The following is a 17453-nucleotide window of genomic DNA, read 5'->3' as shown; positions in this document are numbered from 1 at the left end:
ATACAGCCCATGGGGGCAATGTTCCTTTGGACCAATCAACCATTTCCTAGTCAACCAAAGCGACATTTATTTACATGTAATAATCAGAGCGTTCACGACAATCATTCAGAATCACAAAGAAGGCCAAGAAAACAAACTAAGCCCGGCTCAGACCGCAGAAGTTGATATCAGGTTTCATCACGCTCAGAAGGAGATGTTCTTATGTCTAATCCCAAACATGCTCACACTACAACATATGAAAATAATACTACATCACACACTACAGGATGTTATTAAGATTATCGTGCCATGTGATCTCATGGGAACTGTGGTGCAAAAACTTCAGGAAAACTTTGCAGTGAAGAAAAAAAAAACAAAAAAAACAAAAGCAGAAGCATAAATGAGTCTGGATGAGCGAATAGTTGGAGAGATATGGTCACACAGAATGTTTATTCTTCAGTCTCAGTTTTAATATCTGTCAACTGAAGCATGCTAGCTAACGTTAGCCTCAAGTGCTAGGCTGTTTATGGTTGCTTGGCAACAAATCGTACGCTGTTGAGGAAACTCTTGGTAATCATAGTCTTAATCAGCCTGATTTGAAATCCTAAATACATGTTTGATGTTGATTGGGGCAGCACCGGTGAGTCTGTGATCAGTCTCAGGAAGTTTAAGATGGGATCTGTGAAGTGAGCACATGACCGGATAATATGGGCCCAACATCAGTCCCGACCAAGTCCAGGACCAGATTTCTCCTCCCGATTGTGGGACGGGTGTATCTGGGTTAAATTGGACCATAACTCCTGTAGCCTGAGCCCGGTCTGAGTGACGTGTTCTGTCTCTCTCCTCTGCTCGACGCTCACAGAGCACCACCAACACAACAAACAGCGCTGTCCATGGTCCTGAAACTACAGCTGAGCAACAGTCGTCATCAGATTTAAAATGCATCTAAAGCAGGCAAACCAGCGATTTAAGAGTAACTCTGTTGGGAAATATGGTTATGGTATCTTGATAGTGACAAAGAAGGTGCTGGATCCACTCTGGGAGGTCTGACACTTTGGTATTAATCCTGGCCTGTAAATCTGGTCATTTCTGTGGTCTCAGGACCAGGTCTGATTCTAGTCCTGAACAACACCGCAGTCACTGAATGCGGCTGAAAAACATGAATAAACAATGAAAAACTTTCCGAGCAGTCGACGCAGTGAAGAATCAAAGATAAAAAAAAAAAGCTTCATGTGATCACAGCAAGGACGTCGGTGAAACCAGTATCTGCCGTCCACAGGTGCTTTCGTACTGTATGAAAACTTCCCCCTTTGGTTCAATAAATCCCTGCAGCACCTGAAGGCAGCAGGACACACATGTTTTTAAATCTGCAGCCTCAGATTTGAAAAGTCCCTCGAGATTTTTTTTCCCTGCTTTCATGTGAAGGACCCGCAGAGATTAAGAGATTCAGAGAGATACAGCAGCTTCTTGCAGCATTATTGTTTGTTATTGCATCATATTCTCAGGTATTCATTCTTCATATTTGTCCATCACCTCTGTTTTTCCTACACATCATACAGAAGAGTCATCCGGACTATATTTAAACGTATCTAAGCAACCATACTGAAAATTCCTTAAAGGTATATTTCAACACATTTTCCTCTGGACGCAGGAACTGGTTGGGGAAACTCATGAAGGACTTGCTGAGGCATGAAGTCGAGTTTCACATTCCAGTCAGGGAGGCGGTCACCAGTCCTCCCTCAGAGGCTGAAAAACTCATATTTTTCAAACAGCAGCTCCTGCCCCCCCCCCCCCCCCCCCCCCCCAACTGAATCATATCCCCTCTCTGCAAAAGGAGAAGAAACATGCCCTCCATCTGTGTCCCTAGCTCTGCTTTTATCAGCTCCCCCCAGCTCACACCCCCCCACCCCCGACCCCAACCCCCCGCTCCCTGCGTGATCTCTCTGGTCGCAGGAATATTTGCTGTTGCTTTCTCCTGAACTTGCAGTTTGACTGAGTGACCCGAGCAGCCGGGTAGCCTCCAGCAGAGGAGCTCCTGCTGAGGGGGCGGCTGCTGTTGTGACTGAAGCAGTTTCTCTCTGAATCCGTGGACTTGTCGGACAGAGAGAGAGAGAGAGAGAGAGAGAGAGAGAGAGAGAGAGAGAGACGGGAAATGTCAACAGGTGCAAACGGCCTTTTGTTCATTTTGTTTGTCGGCTCTGCAGGCTGGGCCGAGACATAACTGCATCTTTTAACAGCATCTTAAAACTCTTATTTGGAAGAAAGCAAACTGACTTCCAGCTGCGTCCTCTCCGTTTATCAGCTGTGCATCAGATAAATTCTGTTTTTAAAGGGTCAGTTCACACAAATCACAACAGACAGGCAGCGAGGCTGAATATGCTGCACCATTTCTCACTCTGTTGATACAGTCATAGCAGGGATGTGCCTTTTTTTTTTAAACACTTGGTTAAAGGATGAGTGTGGTGTTAATCTGTTTTTTTTCTTGTCCCCAAACCCCACGAAAACACCACAACTTATTCTGACTGTTTCCTACTAACAAGTATTGTCTCTGATGTATCTTCTTCCTCTGGGCCACAGAGCTCCACTGTTTCCAGAAACTATTAAAACACATCAGCGAGTCTCACTGTAAAACATGTTCCTTCATCACCATCAACACACACACACACACACACACACACACACAACACACACACACACACACACACACACACACACTGTAGTTTATTCTAACTCAATCCCATACACACCGTCCTACTGCCACAAATACTAGAGCACCAAATGTGGATTAATCTGCCGCGGAAAATAGTCCCGGAACAAATGCACTATTTCCTCCTGTTTAATAAAAGTGGCAGTTTCTTTTTCAATGAAACTATAAATATATGAGGTGTTTTAAATATTTCCATCTTCAGTAGGAACCAATGGGCTCAGAGCTGAGAGCGAGAGTGTTTAGGGACGAACTCACACACTGTGGATTTGGGTCTTTTTATGGGACTTCAATATAGTAAAAATATAGTATTACATAAGCTTTATCCTTTAAATGATTCACCATTACACTTTGATAAAATTGGGGGATTCAAAAAATAAAAAAACTAAGATGGTGCACCAAAACCTGGGACATGGTTCAAGATCCCAACGCTCCGGATCTTACACCCGATAGAGCCGGTAACTGAGCTTTTTAAACGCAACACTCCCTCTTTGTGACGCAGGCTTTCTGTCTAAATGTGTAAAACAAGTAAGAATAAATTAAGTCAAGATTATGCACTACACTGATGAGTGAAATCAGTTCCTGTTAAAGAGTTTAAAAAGATGTTGTAAAAGTGAGTTTACCAGATGAACTCGGTAGAGAATGCTGATGCCCAGAGTCATGAAGGGTTTGGAGAAATCGATCACCTTCTCCCTCTCTGAGGTGATGGTGAAGCCGGCCACCGCCAGGTCTGCTTTCTACAGAGAGAGAGAGACAGAGAGAGAGAGAGAGTAAATGTTTTTATTTTTAGCCACAAATGTCACGTTACTACGACCTTAGAGGTGAAAGGAAGAGGGACAGACCTAGAATTGAACTGTTTTGAACTGATGACGATGAGGGAAAGAAAAAATAGGTGGGGAATGGGAGTGAAAGAGGAAGAAGAGGAGAAGACGGGGGATTAGGAGTAAACAAGTTCAAATGAGAAAGACAGAATACAGACAGGAGGAGGGAGCGTGAGAAAACAAGATGAATCTGAGACGAAGGACAGGCAGTTAAAAAAGAAAATCAACATCAAAGATGAGAAAAAAGGATGTGGGGAGGAGGAGGTTAGCGGAGGTCTGAGAGGAGAAAAGCAGCGGAGGAGGACAGAAGAAAGAAGGGAGGTCAAGTGGGGTCGGACGTTGAGGACATGAAAGAGGAGCCGATGCACAAGGTGGAGAGAACAAAAGCAGAAGCTGAAATATTAATCAGGCATATCTGAGATGGGTGTGTGTGGTCTGACCGTGAGCTGATATCCAGGATCAACTGATTAAACAGCACAGATGTGAATAAAGAGAGCAAACAGAGATCACAAAGGGAGAGAGCTTCACTCCTCTCTCCGTCTAATGGTTCCTCATTTAGACTGTAATGAGCCCAACAACCTCCAGTGAATTATACTCATGTTCTGCCGTGTTGCATTAACAGAAAAAAAAAAACATTTTAGGTGAAACATAATGTTTGTCCGTGATGATGCTGAAGCTTCAAATCCCAACATTTTTCCTCCCAGCTCAGGGACGAGGCTGTTAAACTGTGTTGAGATTCAGTGAGTGATGAAATCATTGAGACGTCATACTGGATATATCTATAAAAAACACTCTGTTTTACATTAAACATCAACCCCCCTGGGGGACGTTGCTCGGGGGTATTTGATGCCTGCTCCCAGGAGGGTGCAAATGTGACTCTACTCTAAAATATCTCCACAGAAACCACAGACACACTCCACTTCTTCCTCATCCTCCATCTCTTCGATCCAATCAGTCCTCCAACCTGAACAACCTTTGTTTTTTTCAACCCTCTGATATAACCCATAGGAATAGCTCCTCAAATAGCACCTTGGTTGGCATGGTTACAATAATAAACACGCCGACTGTACTGAGAGTGGCGTGCCTACCTCTGTCGCCATGGTTACAATAATAACCGTCATGGCTTGGTTTGGGTTGATTTGGGTTAAAATATGTACTTCCTCAACATAAGATGATCTTCGTTGTCATGGTTACAATAATAACAACATGGTTAACTTTCATGGATTATAGAAACAAAATAAACTGCTATTTTCACATTGAAATCTGTCATATTCCTGTGTTTTATCTTTATACTACGTCACCGCAATTTTCCCTTTTGCTCCCGTCATAAATACTACGGCCACTAGATGTCACCTAACAACAAAACGTAACTACGGGTCATAATAAGCCTTTTTTGTTTTACAGGCCAGCCTCGTATGATCAGTACGTTCACAACATTCATTGTTTCTCTAAAATGTGGCTAAAATACACAGATACTCAACTATAGCTAGCTTACTTAGCTCTAAGTGCAGTTTGATACAAGGGCTGTAAGTAAGGATGGACGTAGTCTCCATGACATTACCCACAGGTTTCTGAAGAGTGGTTTTCAAGCTCAGAGAGAGCTGCACCACAGTCGCCATCTTGGCAGTGCCTGACTCTGCCCAACTCCCAGATAATCCAAAAATGAGCAAAGAGGTGGGGCGTGGGTGGAGCCCACACTTTCTGTAAACATGCAGCCGTTGAGACTCTAATTAACTCTGGTTAAAAGGTCAGCGTTGCGATACTTGCACAAATTATAAAACCTCTCGATAACCAAGTCTTTCACAAAGTTTAAAAATAGGCGCATTGGGCTTTTTGTTTGGACATGCATCTCTACTCTCTACTCCAGCCCTGCAAACTGTTGTGTAGGCCCAATCCCAGTGTCCATCCTCATGGAGTTCACAGACTTGAGGCATGTTCCAAGTCCAAGGGAGTCCATGAGGGCTTAGGGGTGTCCCACTGTCGAACCATCAAGTGCATGAGGGCTCTCTATCACACAATTTGAGGCTTTTATGCACACTTTACGGAAGTTTTGATTTCTGTAGACTCTGCCCAAGGAAATAACCAAAAGTTCAGAGTGTTGTGATGTTAAACACAGTGTTACCATACCATGGTTACCAGGGGACGCACGGAAGCATAAAGAACTGGTAAATAACACACATAAAAAGGAAAAAAGAATATGATAGAAGAATGCCTCAAAGCCAGAGTTTCTGCTGCAGCGTTAGTACAGACGATGATTACTGTCTGTTTTGACTCCCACTGTGATGCGTTGAACTGACTGTGTGACTTTGATTAAACAGCCATCTTTTATTATAAGGCTGAACTCCTGATTTTCCAGCCACAGAGGCCACAATTAAAGGCAGCACCTTTGTTCCAAATGCTTGAACCTTTTTTCGCAGAGATTCTGGAGCTTTTAATGAAATATTGATTTTTATTGTGCAGAAGTCATTGTGGAGGGCACGGCCGCTGCTGAATGCATTACAAGTTAGCAGTGAATTGTTACAGTGCAGCTCCCGGGGGACAGATAAAAGCTTTTGTTTCTGGTGGAGTTCTATGGGTAAATCTCAGAGCTCATGCTGCTCCCATTTCAAGCTGAGACACACTTTAATTTAGTCCACACCTTCCTGGTTCTGACAGGGACTTCTTCTAATTGTTTCCCCTTGAATAACACATTCAATGATGTGACAGTGACTGCGTTTTCACCCCTTGCTATAGAGCTGAACGGACAGGAGGTGAGGACTACCCTCCTCCTCTCCTGGTCTACCTTCTAACCACAGGACTTCAATACCCTGTCAAAGAGATCCCTGCTCTTACATCTTACATCTTACTTACAAGAGTTTACTGAATCAGTACGTGACTTTTTTAAGAACTCCAGCACTGAGGGTCTGCACGGACTGAAACATTAGTTTGATGTATTGCTTTAATATAAGTTTGAATGCAAAAACAGTAAAGAACAACAAAGGACTGGACAGATACATTTTTTTTTTTAAGGGCAGCCATGGGTAAGTCGATAAGTAGCAGAGTGACATCAACCTACCCACGGTCACCTGAATCAAATCCGAGTAACTACTGCTCACGTTCACTGGCTTCTGGGATCTGCACCCATCTACTTGAACTCAATCATACAGCCTTTTGCTCCTTGGATATTACGTTCCTCTAAAGAACGTCGTCTATTGTTGCCATCACTGCACACGAGACGTCTCAGTCCAGTCTGTTCTGCTCTGTGGATCCCCGATGGTTGAACAAGCTACTGAAAGCTATCAGAGCAGGGGCGTCCCTCTCTATCTTCAACCATCTCTTGAAGACTCCTCTCTTCAGAGAGCACCTCGCCTCTTAACACCTCTAACACCCTAACATTACTAACTAGCACTTACTACGCACTTTCTGTTCACTTCTTCACCAGATCTACTTAAACTTATTGACAGATGTAGTACTTAGTACTTACGCCAAAGTTTCCTACTGCATTGAAGCTTTACTCACTATCCTCATTATTTGGGGTTAATTTAAATGACAGAATAAAAACAAAGTTAAAGGTTCCGATTTTGAACGGTCACGTCAAGCTTCAGAGTTCTCTTTAGAACCACTTGCATGGCCATTTACACGTGTTACAGTTTAAATGAAAGAAAACGGCGTCACGGTGCACTTTGCGAACGCGTCCTTCCAGCAGCTGCACGAGAACGATGAAGACTCTCGTCTGAGTGTGGGTTAACCTTGCCGCGTAAACACGGCAGAGCGGAATTAAAGTTGAAAGATAATCTCATTAAGGTTAAAGTCAACAGAGAGACGCAGAGTGGATCCATAGTGGAGCGTTTATCTGGACCCCAGACACCTCTCTGCTCCTTAATTAACACTTAATTGATTAACGAGTAGACACTTGTTAAACGAATTTCACCCACTTTCATCAGACTCCTGGGCCTCGTAGCACGAAAAAAAAAAAAAAAACCTGTGTGTGTTTGAAAGCATACAGTTGTTTTAAGAGCTTCTACCTCTGAAATTTTCCAGTGAAAGAAAAGGTGAGGGACGAGAGAGGTTTACAGAGAGATGGAGGGAGAGCATTTGCGAGTTTTAACATATTTATGTAAAATGCAGTCTGTAGATACAGATGAAAGTGTGCGAATACCTGCTGTGTGTGTGCGTGTGTGTTCGTGCTGTGGGATCCCGCAGTGTAATTGAAACAGCTCTGTATAATTAGTAAGAAAAAAGACAGTTGATTAGCCTCTTAATTGTCTGCTTGTGTTCCCCATTTTCTCTTCCTCACACACACACACACACACACACACACACACACACACACACACATGCAATCATCAGCCACCATCACCATTACCATCACCATTATGTGATGCTGTTTGTGTATGTGTGTTATTAGCAGGATTAGACAGGAGCCACCAACGTGACAAACAGCAGTGCAGTTATGTAGAACAGCTTCACACACGTTGGTCCTTCTACACCTGTGAGGACTACACCTTACATCCAGGACCAGAACCAGGACTGAGCCTTCTAACGGACCTGAGAAGACGTGAGGACCATACAACACGAGTTCACAACATGCCTGGTTTACTTTGTTTGTTTACTGCATGTTAGTGTTGACAACAAAACAATTTCACTAAACTAAATTTCACTAAAACTATTATTGTCAATTAGGACCTTTTCTATAAAATCAGTAAAAACAACCGCCCCAAAAGTACCAAAGAAGAACCAAAGACGAGAGGAGGCTCTGAGCCTCTCTTCTGATTGGCTGACTGTTTTCTGAGTGATCAAATAAAAATAGTAGATTTCAGGTAAACACTCAGAGAAACCAAATCCTGCAAGGTTGGATGGTGGGTCCAGGTGGGCGGGGCTTGGAGCATGGCTGAGAGCAGTGACTGCTTTGTTGTGACATCACAAAGTTACAGAAGTCCTGACAGCTGGTTTTAAGGCTCAGTTTCTGAATACAGGCTGTGTGCATTTCTCTGTGGACTGAGCGCTTTGATACTTTCACAGTATTAATATAGAACCTAGACCTGCTTTATAATTTAAAAAAGACATCTCACTTTATAAAATATGGGACCTTTAACTGACTGATCAGGGAAAATTCCTGTACTCACAGGGTGACCTGCGAACGTAGGATCTGAACTGAACCAAACATTTCAGGTGTGAAACAACTATTAAATACAAAAAAAGTTCCTCAGATTGATCATTGATCTTTAACATCGTGTGATCCCATCAGGGAAGCGCTACAGACGGCTGCAAATCACCAAAACAGTGTCAATTGTTCCAAATGCAAATAGCAGATTGGCTGCATAGAAGACTTCCTTCAGGCTCCTTACAACACGTCTCTTTCTTCAGCTTAACTGTGCAGCTACTCAGACCTTACTGCGCACAAAAAAGGTCCTTATCTAAGTTATGTTGAGGTGAGATCAGTTGACATTACATTATTCCACATGAGGAAATACCTAGGTCAAACTTATCATAACCTGTACTCAGCTAGTTTTACTTTACATCCAGTTTAGACTCTAAAGGTCTAAGATTCTGTCAGGAAATTTCCCTCAAGTTTGAATCTAAACTTTAATCCCCTTAAGTTCAAGTTGCCACAGATCTGAATGCGTGAAGATGATCGGACCAACAACTCACATGTGTAACCAACATGGAGATGCAGTGCAGTGGCATTTTACCCCTTAACTGTTGAACCCTGCTATGATGCAGACGGGCAGAGGATGGGCTGGATTTTATTAATTGTAATCAAGTTCAAGTGTGGCCACACGCACAAACAACTTTGGTCAAGCAAACACACACACACACACACACACACACACACACACGAGCACTCTTCAATGATTGCACTTGCACTGACATTGCTCATGCGTTAGTTGTTATGGCAACAGGCGGCAGTGGGCAGGCGTGAGGGGCCCAAGACGTGGGCTCTGAGCTGTTGACAGTGATGGCGCCCTTAACTGCAACACAAGAGTCAGCCAATTATACAAGTGGTGGAGCGTTAGAAAGCTGCTCGGCCCTGAGCGGCAGAGACACACACACACACACACACACAAACACACACAGATGCTGAGGACGTATAAAGTGGCTCAGCCGAGGCCCGATTTCCCCCCGTTAGTTGTTTTCTCAGGGAAAGTGGCTCATTTTAAGTCAAGTTGAGTCTAATTAGAGAACTGCCTGCGACAAGGCTGCGAGAGACAGTGGAGACGATAAGGAGCGATATCGGTGCGTGTGTGTGTGTGTGTGTGTGTGTGTGTGTGTGTGTGTGTGTGTGTGTGTGCCCATGCAGTTTATTTTCATGAACACCAATTTGGTGTTTAGACCTGAAAAATTTTATGCAGTCGTCCCTTCTTCAAATGTCAGTTGCCACTTTCAGACTTGTGTTTGCACTCGTATACATTTGGACCCTTTTGAGCTTTACACCTGCAAAGTGAGGACGTTTCAAAAAAGTGGGGACATCTTTGCAAAGATACAGGACATCTTCATTGACTGGTGGACATTGTAGTATAGCGAGAATTTTTTTTGGTAAGTGAGGACATTTTTGGTAAAAGAAGCGAATGAAGTAATATAATAAAATTTTGGAAAAATTTCATAATAGTCAGGATATTTTCGGAAAGCGAGAGAAATATTTGACGTCTTTTTGAGGACGTCTTTGGAAAGAGAGGATCTTTTCTGAAAAAAGAAAATTGAGGACATTTTTTCCTCTTCTCACATCTTCAAACGGCTGTTTGAGGGTGAAGATTTGATTTAAGAGTTAATGTTAGGATTAGTTTAGACAACGAAGGTCCTCACATGTATAGAAGTGACAACACCTAAAGAGCTGTGATGTTTGTCGTTTGATCAAAAAGTATCAATGCACTTCTGATCATTTCCTAAATGTTTGGATGTTTATTTACCATTTTATTTTGTTTTTGTTTGCTGCCGTTTACTTCCTGTCTTCATGCTGTTTTCCATCCGGTGTGATTGTCTGCCCTGTCCTAATGTGTTACAAACTGTTACACCTTGTTACCTGCTCCCCTTGTGTGTATTTAGTCTCTGTGCTCCCAGTTGTCTTTGTCAGTTCTTTTTTGTTCCTGCTGAGTTTCCCCTGGTGTCTCATGCTCCTGTTCAGTTCCTCTGGTTTTTTTTCCGTGTGCTTTCATTCCTGTTCCTGAGTTTTTCTCTACAGTTTGGATTTTCTGAGTTATGTTTTCTTACCAGTGCTTCAGTTTGCATCATCTTCTTGTAACTCTGTTTTTGTTGTTAAATACCCTCCTTTGCCCTGACCTGTGTTTGTCTGCATTTGGGTCCAGAAATCATAAATCCATGACATTAGGGCTCTTTTTGTTGGTTGATTGGTTTAAATAAACTGAGATTATAACATTTGCTGCTGTTCAATGTACAGGTATTTGATAATGTACATGTGTGGCATTCAATATGAATTGAATCGCTGACAGCAGAGTTCTTGATTACAGATCTTTTTGCCGACCGACTAGTATCGTCCAGGTGCTGTCGCACCTCCGGTCCTTAAACTAAACTGTGTGAAGTTGCTCATTAGTGTGTCGTAGTGTTGTTGGCCCCCGCCCTCCTCCACTCACCCTGTTGATCAGCTCTCCCACCATGCCGGTCCAGCTGCCGTTGGGCTCCGGGGCTCCGTACAGCCCGTCGTCCACCAGCTTGATCTTGAAGGAGAACTTCAGGATGTCGGCCAACTCCCGGAGCATGTCCACGCAGAAACCCTTGTACTGGTCGTTACCCTGGAAGTCCTGGTAGTTGGACTTACGCATGACGTAGGGGTTTTCCTGTCAGGAGGGATGTGAGAGCATGCAGCTGATCCAAAGGAGGAGTAACACCAAGCAGTGATTCTTCATGATACAACACGTACACATTTAAAACATTTTTTAATTACCAGTATTGTGGTGACAATTAGTGTCTTGTTAGCCAGCGTCTCTGATGCGTTGAGGTCCAGGGAAGTGGAGTTCATGGCCAACGTGTTGTTGGAGTACCAGGTACCAATCTGTTCACCCGGGAGGAAGATGAGGAAAAGGATGAGTTAGGAGAAGGAGAGGAGGAGGTGAAGGTGAAGGCGACCAAACCTGTCTCGACAGATCAAAAAAGTTGACTCCAACTTTGTTGAACTCAACCTGTGTGTCCAGGTTTGGCCACAACTGAACGTATTTCATAAACTGTTAGGAAATATTGCATAACCACTCTGTATTTCCCAGGTCTCTGTGGTGTTTAGGTGGTCATGGGTCACAGGTACATCCATGACATGGAGTGGGGCAAAAGAAAAAGGAGAGCGAGGTCAAAGGAGAACAAACAAAGTGTGTAATAAAAAGGCAAACAGACACACACAGAGGCCGTGAGACAGGCAGACAGAGGAAGCTGCAGAATCAATGGTGAAATCAATGAGGGTGGATCCCGCTCCTCCCGGCTCATTCAGCAGGTTAAATGAGGTCATAAATACAAACTGCAGCATGTAAATGCAAATCTGCTGACCCAGCACTGACCGCATCGCACATCCTGACCTCATCACCTTACCTGACCTCGGGTTCGTTGTTATCTGTGATTTTTTATTGGCTGTTAGGATACTGCGCTGATGCCCAAGGGACAGGCTGATCCAGAACAGGTGGCCACTCCCTCCCCAAACTACCACTGTGATGTGAAAACTCATCAGTTTTGGTACGATAACACCGACCTCTGCTCACTTAAATCATTTCCGGTCTGTTTTATTATCTTTGTCCCGAGTTTTCTCCGAGGCCTCATCGCACAGGATTTCAACCATGATTCTAACGAAACGTTTTCCGGTTTAACAAGCTTCCGCTGCAGGTTGCGAAAGACAAACACGTCACTCTTGAGGAAAACTGATATCAATTCTTATGTTTAAAGTAATGTTTTTGACATTTGCAGATGTGTCTCTGGTTTTGTATGTTAAATATGAAGCTACAGACAGCAGCTGGTTAGCTTAGCTTGTCATAACGATTGGGCACATGGGGAAACCGTTGTCCAAGGTTAACATAATCATCCTACCAGCACCTCGCACTGATTTGCATAGCGTATATTGTTTGTTTAATGTGTACATATTTTACGGGGGTGTGACGACTCTTTCCACCTGTTGCTTCCTGTGTGTGGCTGCTTCTTTTGCAGGTACCAGAGGTGGGTTTGTGGGGGAGGAGGAGGAGGAGGGTTGTCGGTACCTGGGCAGTAATCTGCAGGCCTAGCACACCTGGGACCTGTGTGCTAGCGCTTTTAAAACCATTTCGGAGCTCAGTTCCGGTTTTCTCTCCTCCCTGAGGCACCCATTTGGTTTGTGTTGTTTCTGTTCCTGCGCCATACAACATTGCATTCACACGCTTCTTCACTCATGCACTCACTTACAAGCCATTGTTCTTCTCTTAGATTTATTGTCTTGTGTGTTTTTTTTTTAATTAAACATTTGTTGTATGGCTCGTCTGTGTGCATCTCCCTCCTTGGTCATGGCCGTGCAGACCGGGTTTGTGTCCAGGACTATTTCTTAACTAGCTTTTTCCCCCTATTTTCAGGCTTTATGCTAAGCTAAGCTAAGTGTCTCCTGTTAGAAAAGTTATGCATCTTTTCATTTTACTCCTGGCAAGAAAATCTAAATTTCAACTATGGTAGAAACAATTGATACAGTAGAGGAAAGTCAGGTTTGTTCCCATTGTATTACTTAATTGATGAATCTGGATTTACTCTAGTGCTAATAAGTGATACTAAAGTTTGGTTTTATTATCTGAAGCTGAAGTTAATTCACGTTGGTTATTTGTGTAAAGGTCAACATGTGAATCGAGTGGGAATCACCCAAACTTGTATTACTTTGTGCAGCACACTTAACCCTGGCCTGAGAGCCCATTTGACCCTGTGGCCTGAGTTGACTTCTGACCTTTAACGTTAATCCTAGGTCATAAACCAACATTCTGTTGGCATTGATTTTATTGACGGACCAATGGTGGAGCCGGTGGACAGAACATGACTGTAACCCACAACATTAAGGAAGAGGTTGTATTAACTGTGTCTGAGTTCAGTGGTTCCCAGCGTGTGAGACGTTTGATTAAAGGGAAAATAAAGAAAAAGCATATTTCTGTTATTGATTATTCTTTCTACTTTCTGTTTGAGTTTTGCTTCTTCTCTTAGGCAATGCTATCAAAAGTCACAGGTTCAGAAGCTGCAGTTGAATGCTTAGCCTTAACCTGTCCTCCCAATTGACCCCATTTGACCTCTGACCTCTTTATGGCCCCCGGGGTGCTTCTCCAGGATCTTCAGAGTGTAATTGGTCCTCTGGCCTTTGCTGTTGAACTCAATGTGACCTGTCAGACCATCGTACTCCACCTGGAGACAAACAGAAAGAGGGACCAGAATACACTGTTAGATGAGCTCTGTCTAAAACGTTTTATATGAAACTGATGTTTATTCAGAAACCTTCAGGAGGCCGTGAGATACGTTGTTTTGCTGGAATCGCTCGACCCGAGTCTCTACAACAGAATGGTTTATGACCCGCAATCAAAACAGCCGCAGTTCAGAGAATGAGTCCACAACAAAGAAAGCTATCACAGCACATTGTCTGTTTCACTCCAACAACTCTTCCACATTGTAGAATACATTTATTTTTAACATTTAACATTTCATACACTTGGTATTTTGAGTGCATACTTGCGTTCTCATGCATTGAGCTATGAGTACCCAGATGTTGCACTCAGAACGCTCAAAAAGACGATAGCTACGGTCGCCATCTTGGCTACGTAGCGGAAGGGGAGGAAAACCACCAGCGTATTTTCAAACTCATGAAAACGGTGACAGAAGAAGGACGATGGTGGCGTCATTCCCGTGTCACATGACACAGGGGGCGCACACAGGAAAGTAAAAAACTAAGCAGCCGGCAGGTGGGTGACAATCGTGGTCACATGCTGCGACAGTGTTTGGTTTGGGATAACACTATCCTGTTGAAATTCACACACTACGGCAGTGAGTACACTGTGTACACGCAGGACAGTTGATCAGATCAGTGACAGAGCCACTGGTTCGCTCTCACTGTGTGTGTGTGTGTGTGTGTGTGTGTGTGTGTGTGTGTAGGAATGTGCAAATGAGTGTGAGACTTGTGTGATGCATGTGCAGTCAAGCATGCATTTTTTTTTGCCTGAGTTTATGTGAGTAATGTGTAATAGAGTGAGCGTACAGTATGAAAGCGTGTGTGTGTGAGTGTGTGTGTGTGTGTGCATGACTCAAGATGAATTACATCCCAAAAACTCTGTGGCAAGAGAGACACAGAGAGGGGGGGGCGAGAGAGAGAGAGAGAGAGAGAGAGAGAGAGAGAGAGAGGGAGAGAGAGGTTTCTAGCTGCTGCCAAAAACAGTGCAGAGATGATGAAGTGATGCACTGAGAGCAACAAAAACAATATGGAGGGAGAGAGGGAGGGAGGGAGAGGTGGATGGCAAAAACAAGAAGTGGCAGACAGAGAGAAACAGACAGAGCAGGACGAGAATAAATTAAATGAACATGGAAATGAAAGGAGGGAGGAAGGGAACGATGCCAGAGGAAAAAAAAAAAAGAAAGACAATAACACTCTCCCTCCCTCCCTCCCTCCCTCCCTCTCTCTCTTTCTGCCTGTAGCTCTGCTGAACCTCACCACAGATCTGATCCGCAGCAAAGGAGAGAGGCGACTTCACCTCGTCATGTAAGAAATCAACAAGTCGTCCGAAACTAAACTGCAAAATATAATGTGTGACGTTTCCCCTCCAGATGACACATACAGGTGCATCGTAGATCTGACGCCCCAGTTGGCAGCTGTGGTCACTGTCGGGTCTCTGCTCTGCCTCCCCTGTGGTTCAGGTTTATTTAAGTTCAGGCACGAAAAACTAGTTGATGGGATGTGAGCAGCAGTGTCACATGTCAAAGCCGGTTTGTTGACCCATTCATCCACCTCAACTCCTCCCCGAAAGGTTTAAGCCTCCATAACGACGACATCTACCTCTGTTCGTCACAGACATCAAATGACCACTAGAGGTCACTTGGTCAGGTACAGTTTGTGTAATAACAGTTGTGCACAGTGTGTGTGTGTGTGTGCTTACCATGCGCAGGTAGTTCATGAGGCTGGTTCCGTGCTGCCAGATGAGCGGGGAGGTGCAGCTCAGCGGCTTCACTCCGATCTCCTGACTGCGGTTCAGCTCCTGCACGGCGCTCACCACCACGTGAACCGCATCAAACATCAGGGCCGACGACAGCTGGAACACAACGACAGTAAAGTCAAAAAGCGGATTTTTAGTTTTTATTTTTGTTTGGTTTTTTGACATCCCTAAAACATTTTTGGAAATGACAACCTCCACTGTGTATTCACTGAAAACTGTTTACTTAGACATAAAAGAGAAATTCAAAGGCTATTAGTTTGACTGATAAACTTCCAGATTTAAAAGGGGATGTTTGGAGTTGACAATATTAAATGAAAGAATTCAGCATTGTATGGACAAGGAAAGATTTATGTGTTTTTTTTTTTTTTTTTATTGTTTGTTTTTTTTTTTTCAAGCTTTTTGCCTTGATTATAGTTACAGTGAGAAAGAGATAGGAAAAAACTGGGCCGAGTGAGGGGGCGACACGCAGCAAAGGGTCACGGGTTGGCTTCGAACCCGTCCCACTGTGGGACGGAAGGACAGATGAGCCACCGAGGCTTTTGTAAAACTTTCTTTTATTTGCTTCGGCTAATGGAACAATTCACTTGAATCAGTTAAGAAATTGTTGCATTTTTGAGATGTAAGTCTATTATTGAACTCATTTCATGGCCATTGAAACTTTTTTATACAGTTTAGTTTTAGAGAAATACCCGACAAAAAAGATTTAAAGTTTTTATAATGCATCATCAACCAAAAACTTACACTGAAATTCAGTTTTCCCTGGCGGATAATTCAACTCAATTTAATAGTTCCCCCTCCAGACATGTTTTCTTTTATGTGTGATATTTTATTTAACATGATTTTCCCACATAAAAGTTTTGAAAAACTCTGAAAGGGTCTGAAGAAAATCTCCTCTTACTTCCTGATTGAGAAATTCTGGATCAAGCCCACCACCACCTGCTGGCTCCAGCTTGACAGGTGAAAGAGCGGAGAGTGTCAAGATGTTTAGAGGAGGAAACATCAGAGAGACTCAGCAAGAACCAGACACTAGCAGACGTATCAGAACGGTTAGCGCAGTTAGCATCTTTTATTTGTTTATGTTGTTTGTTAGCTTGTAACTGGCAGTGGCTGACATGTTTAGTGGTTGTGCTCATGCTAACTCTCTCTCTCAGTACTGACAAGATTTCAGTGTTATTTAGCCCCTCCTCCCGCCACCCACAAGTTGACAGGATTGGTTCCTTAGGTTTGTGACATATGAAACCTTGGCTGTCTGAATCTGTATTCATCAGACTGTCATTGGTTCACTGCAACAAGGAAACACTCGCTCATGGTGTTGACTGGATATTTCACTTATGATATTTCTTGCATTATATAAAAAACATATGGACGTTAACTAGGTTAAACACTTGATTTTCATTGGAGGTGGTCTTTAATGCAGTTACCCATTACTGACAATAATTTGCTAATAAATTTGTTGTTTTTTTGGCAACTTGGGGGCAGAAACATCAAAGACACACACCCCACTGTATTTCCTGTTTATAATCTGCTAACTGTAACACACCTTTAACTGTGTGTGTCCGCTGTTGTGCTGCTGAGCTGGTGGACAGTGGTCAACAACTGCACAACAAAAACTAGCAGCTCAAAGAAGCTGAAACGCTCTGAGGAGCTGATGGTTTTCGGCCCCTTACGCATCACACGAGTCGCTTGATTGCATCATATTCATGCAGACACCGAGTCGTAACCAGACAATAGTGAATAGTGTTTGTGTGTTTGTTGTTGCTCCTACAGCTGGGGGATGTCGGGGAGTGATAGCAGAAGAAGAAGAAGAAGAAGAAGAAGAAGCGCTCCCGCTATCAGCGG

The 17453-nt window shown here is 43.5% G+C and overlaps 1 protein-coding gene across 2 annotated transcripts in view; it reads right to left on the bottom strand.

The window, feature by feature from the left end:
• Positions 1-17453, bottom strand: part of LOC130183977 (glutamate receptor ionotropic, kainate 5-like) — a 218708-nt gene that overhangs the window by 28379 nt on the left and 172876 nt on the right. For both annotated transcript variants that reach the window (XM_056399689.1, XM_056399690.1), the window contains exons 10-14: positions 15558-15710; positions 13717-13821; positions 11384-11491; positions 11073-11276; positions 3307-3420 (exon numbers count right to left, since the gene is read on the bottom strand). In XM_056399689.1, coding sequence (XP_056255664.1) covers positions 3307-3420; positions 11073-11276; positions 11384-11491; positions 13717-13821; positions 15558-15710 — 684 coding nt within the window. The remainder of the gene's footprint in view (positions 1-3306; positions 3421-11072; positions 11277-11383; positions 11492-13716; positions 13822-15557; positions 15711-17453) is intronic.

This window comes from Seriola aureovittata, chromosome 16, assembly GCF_021018895.1.
Source record: "Seriola aureovittata isolate HTS-2021-v1 ecotype China chromosome 16, ASM2101889v1, whole genome shotgun sequence".
Classification (NCBI taxonomy): Eukaryota; Metazoa; Chordata; class Actinopteri; order Carangiformes; family Carangidae; genus Seriola; species Seriola aureovittata.
The sequence above is the reverse complement of the archived record's forward strand: the minus strand, read 5'-3'. Positions and strand labels throughout refer to the sequence as shown.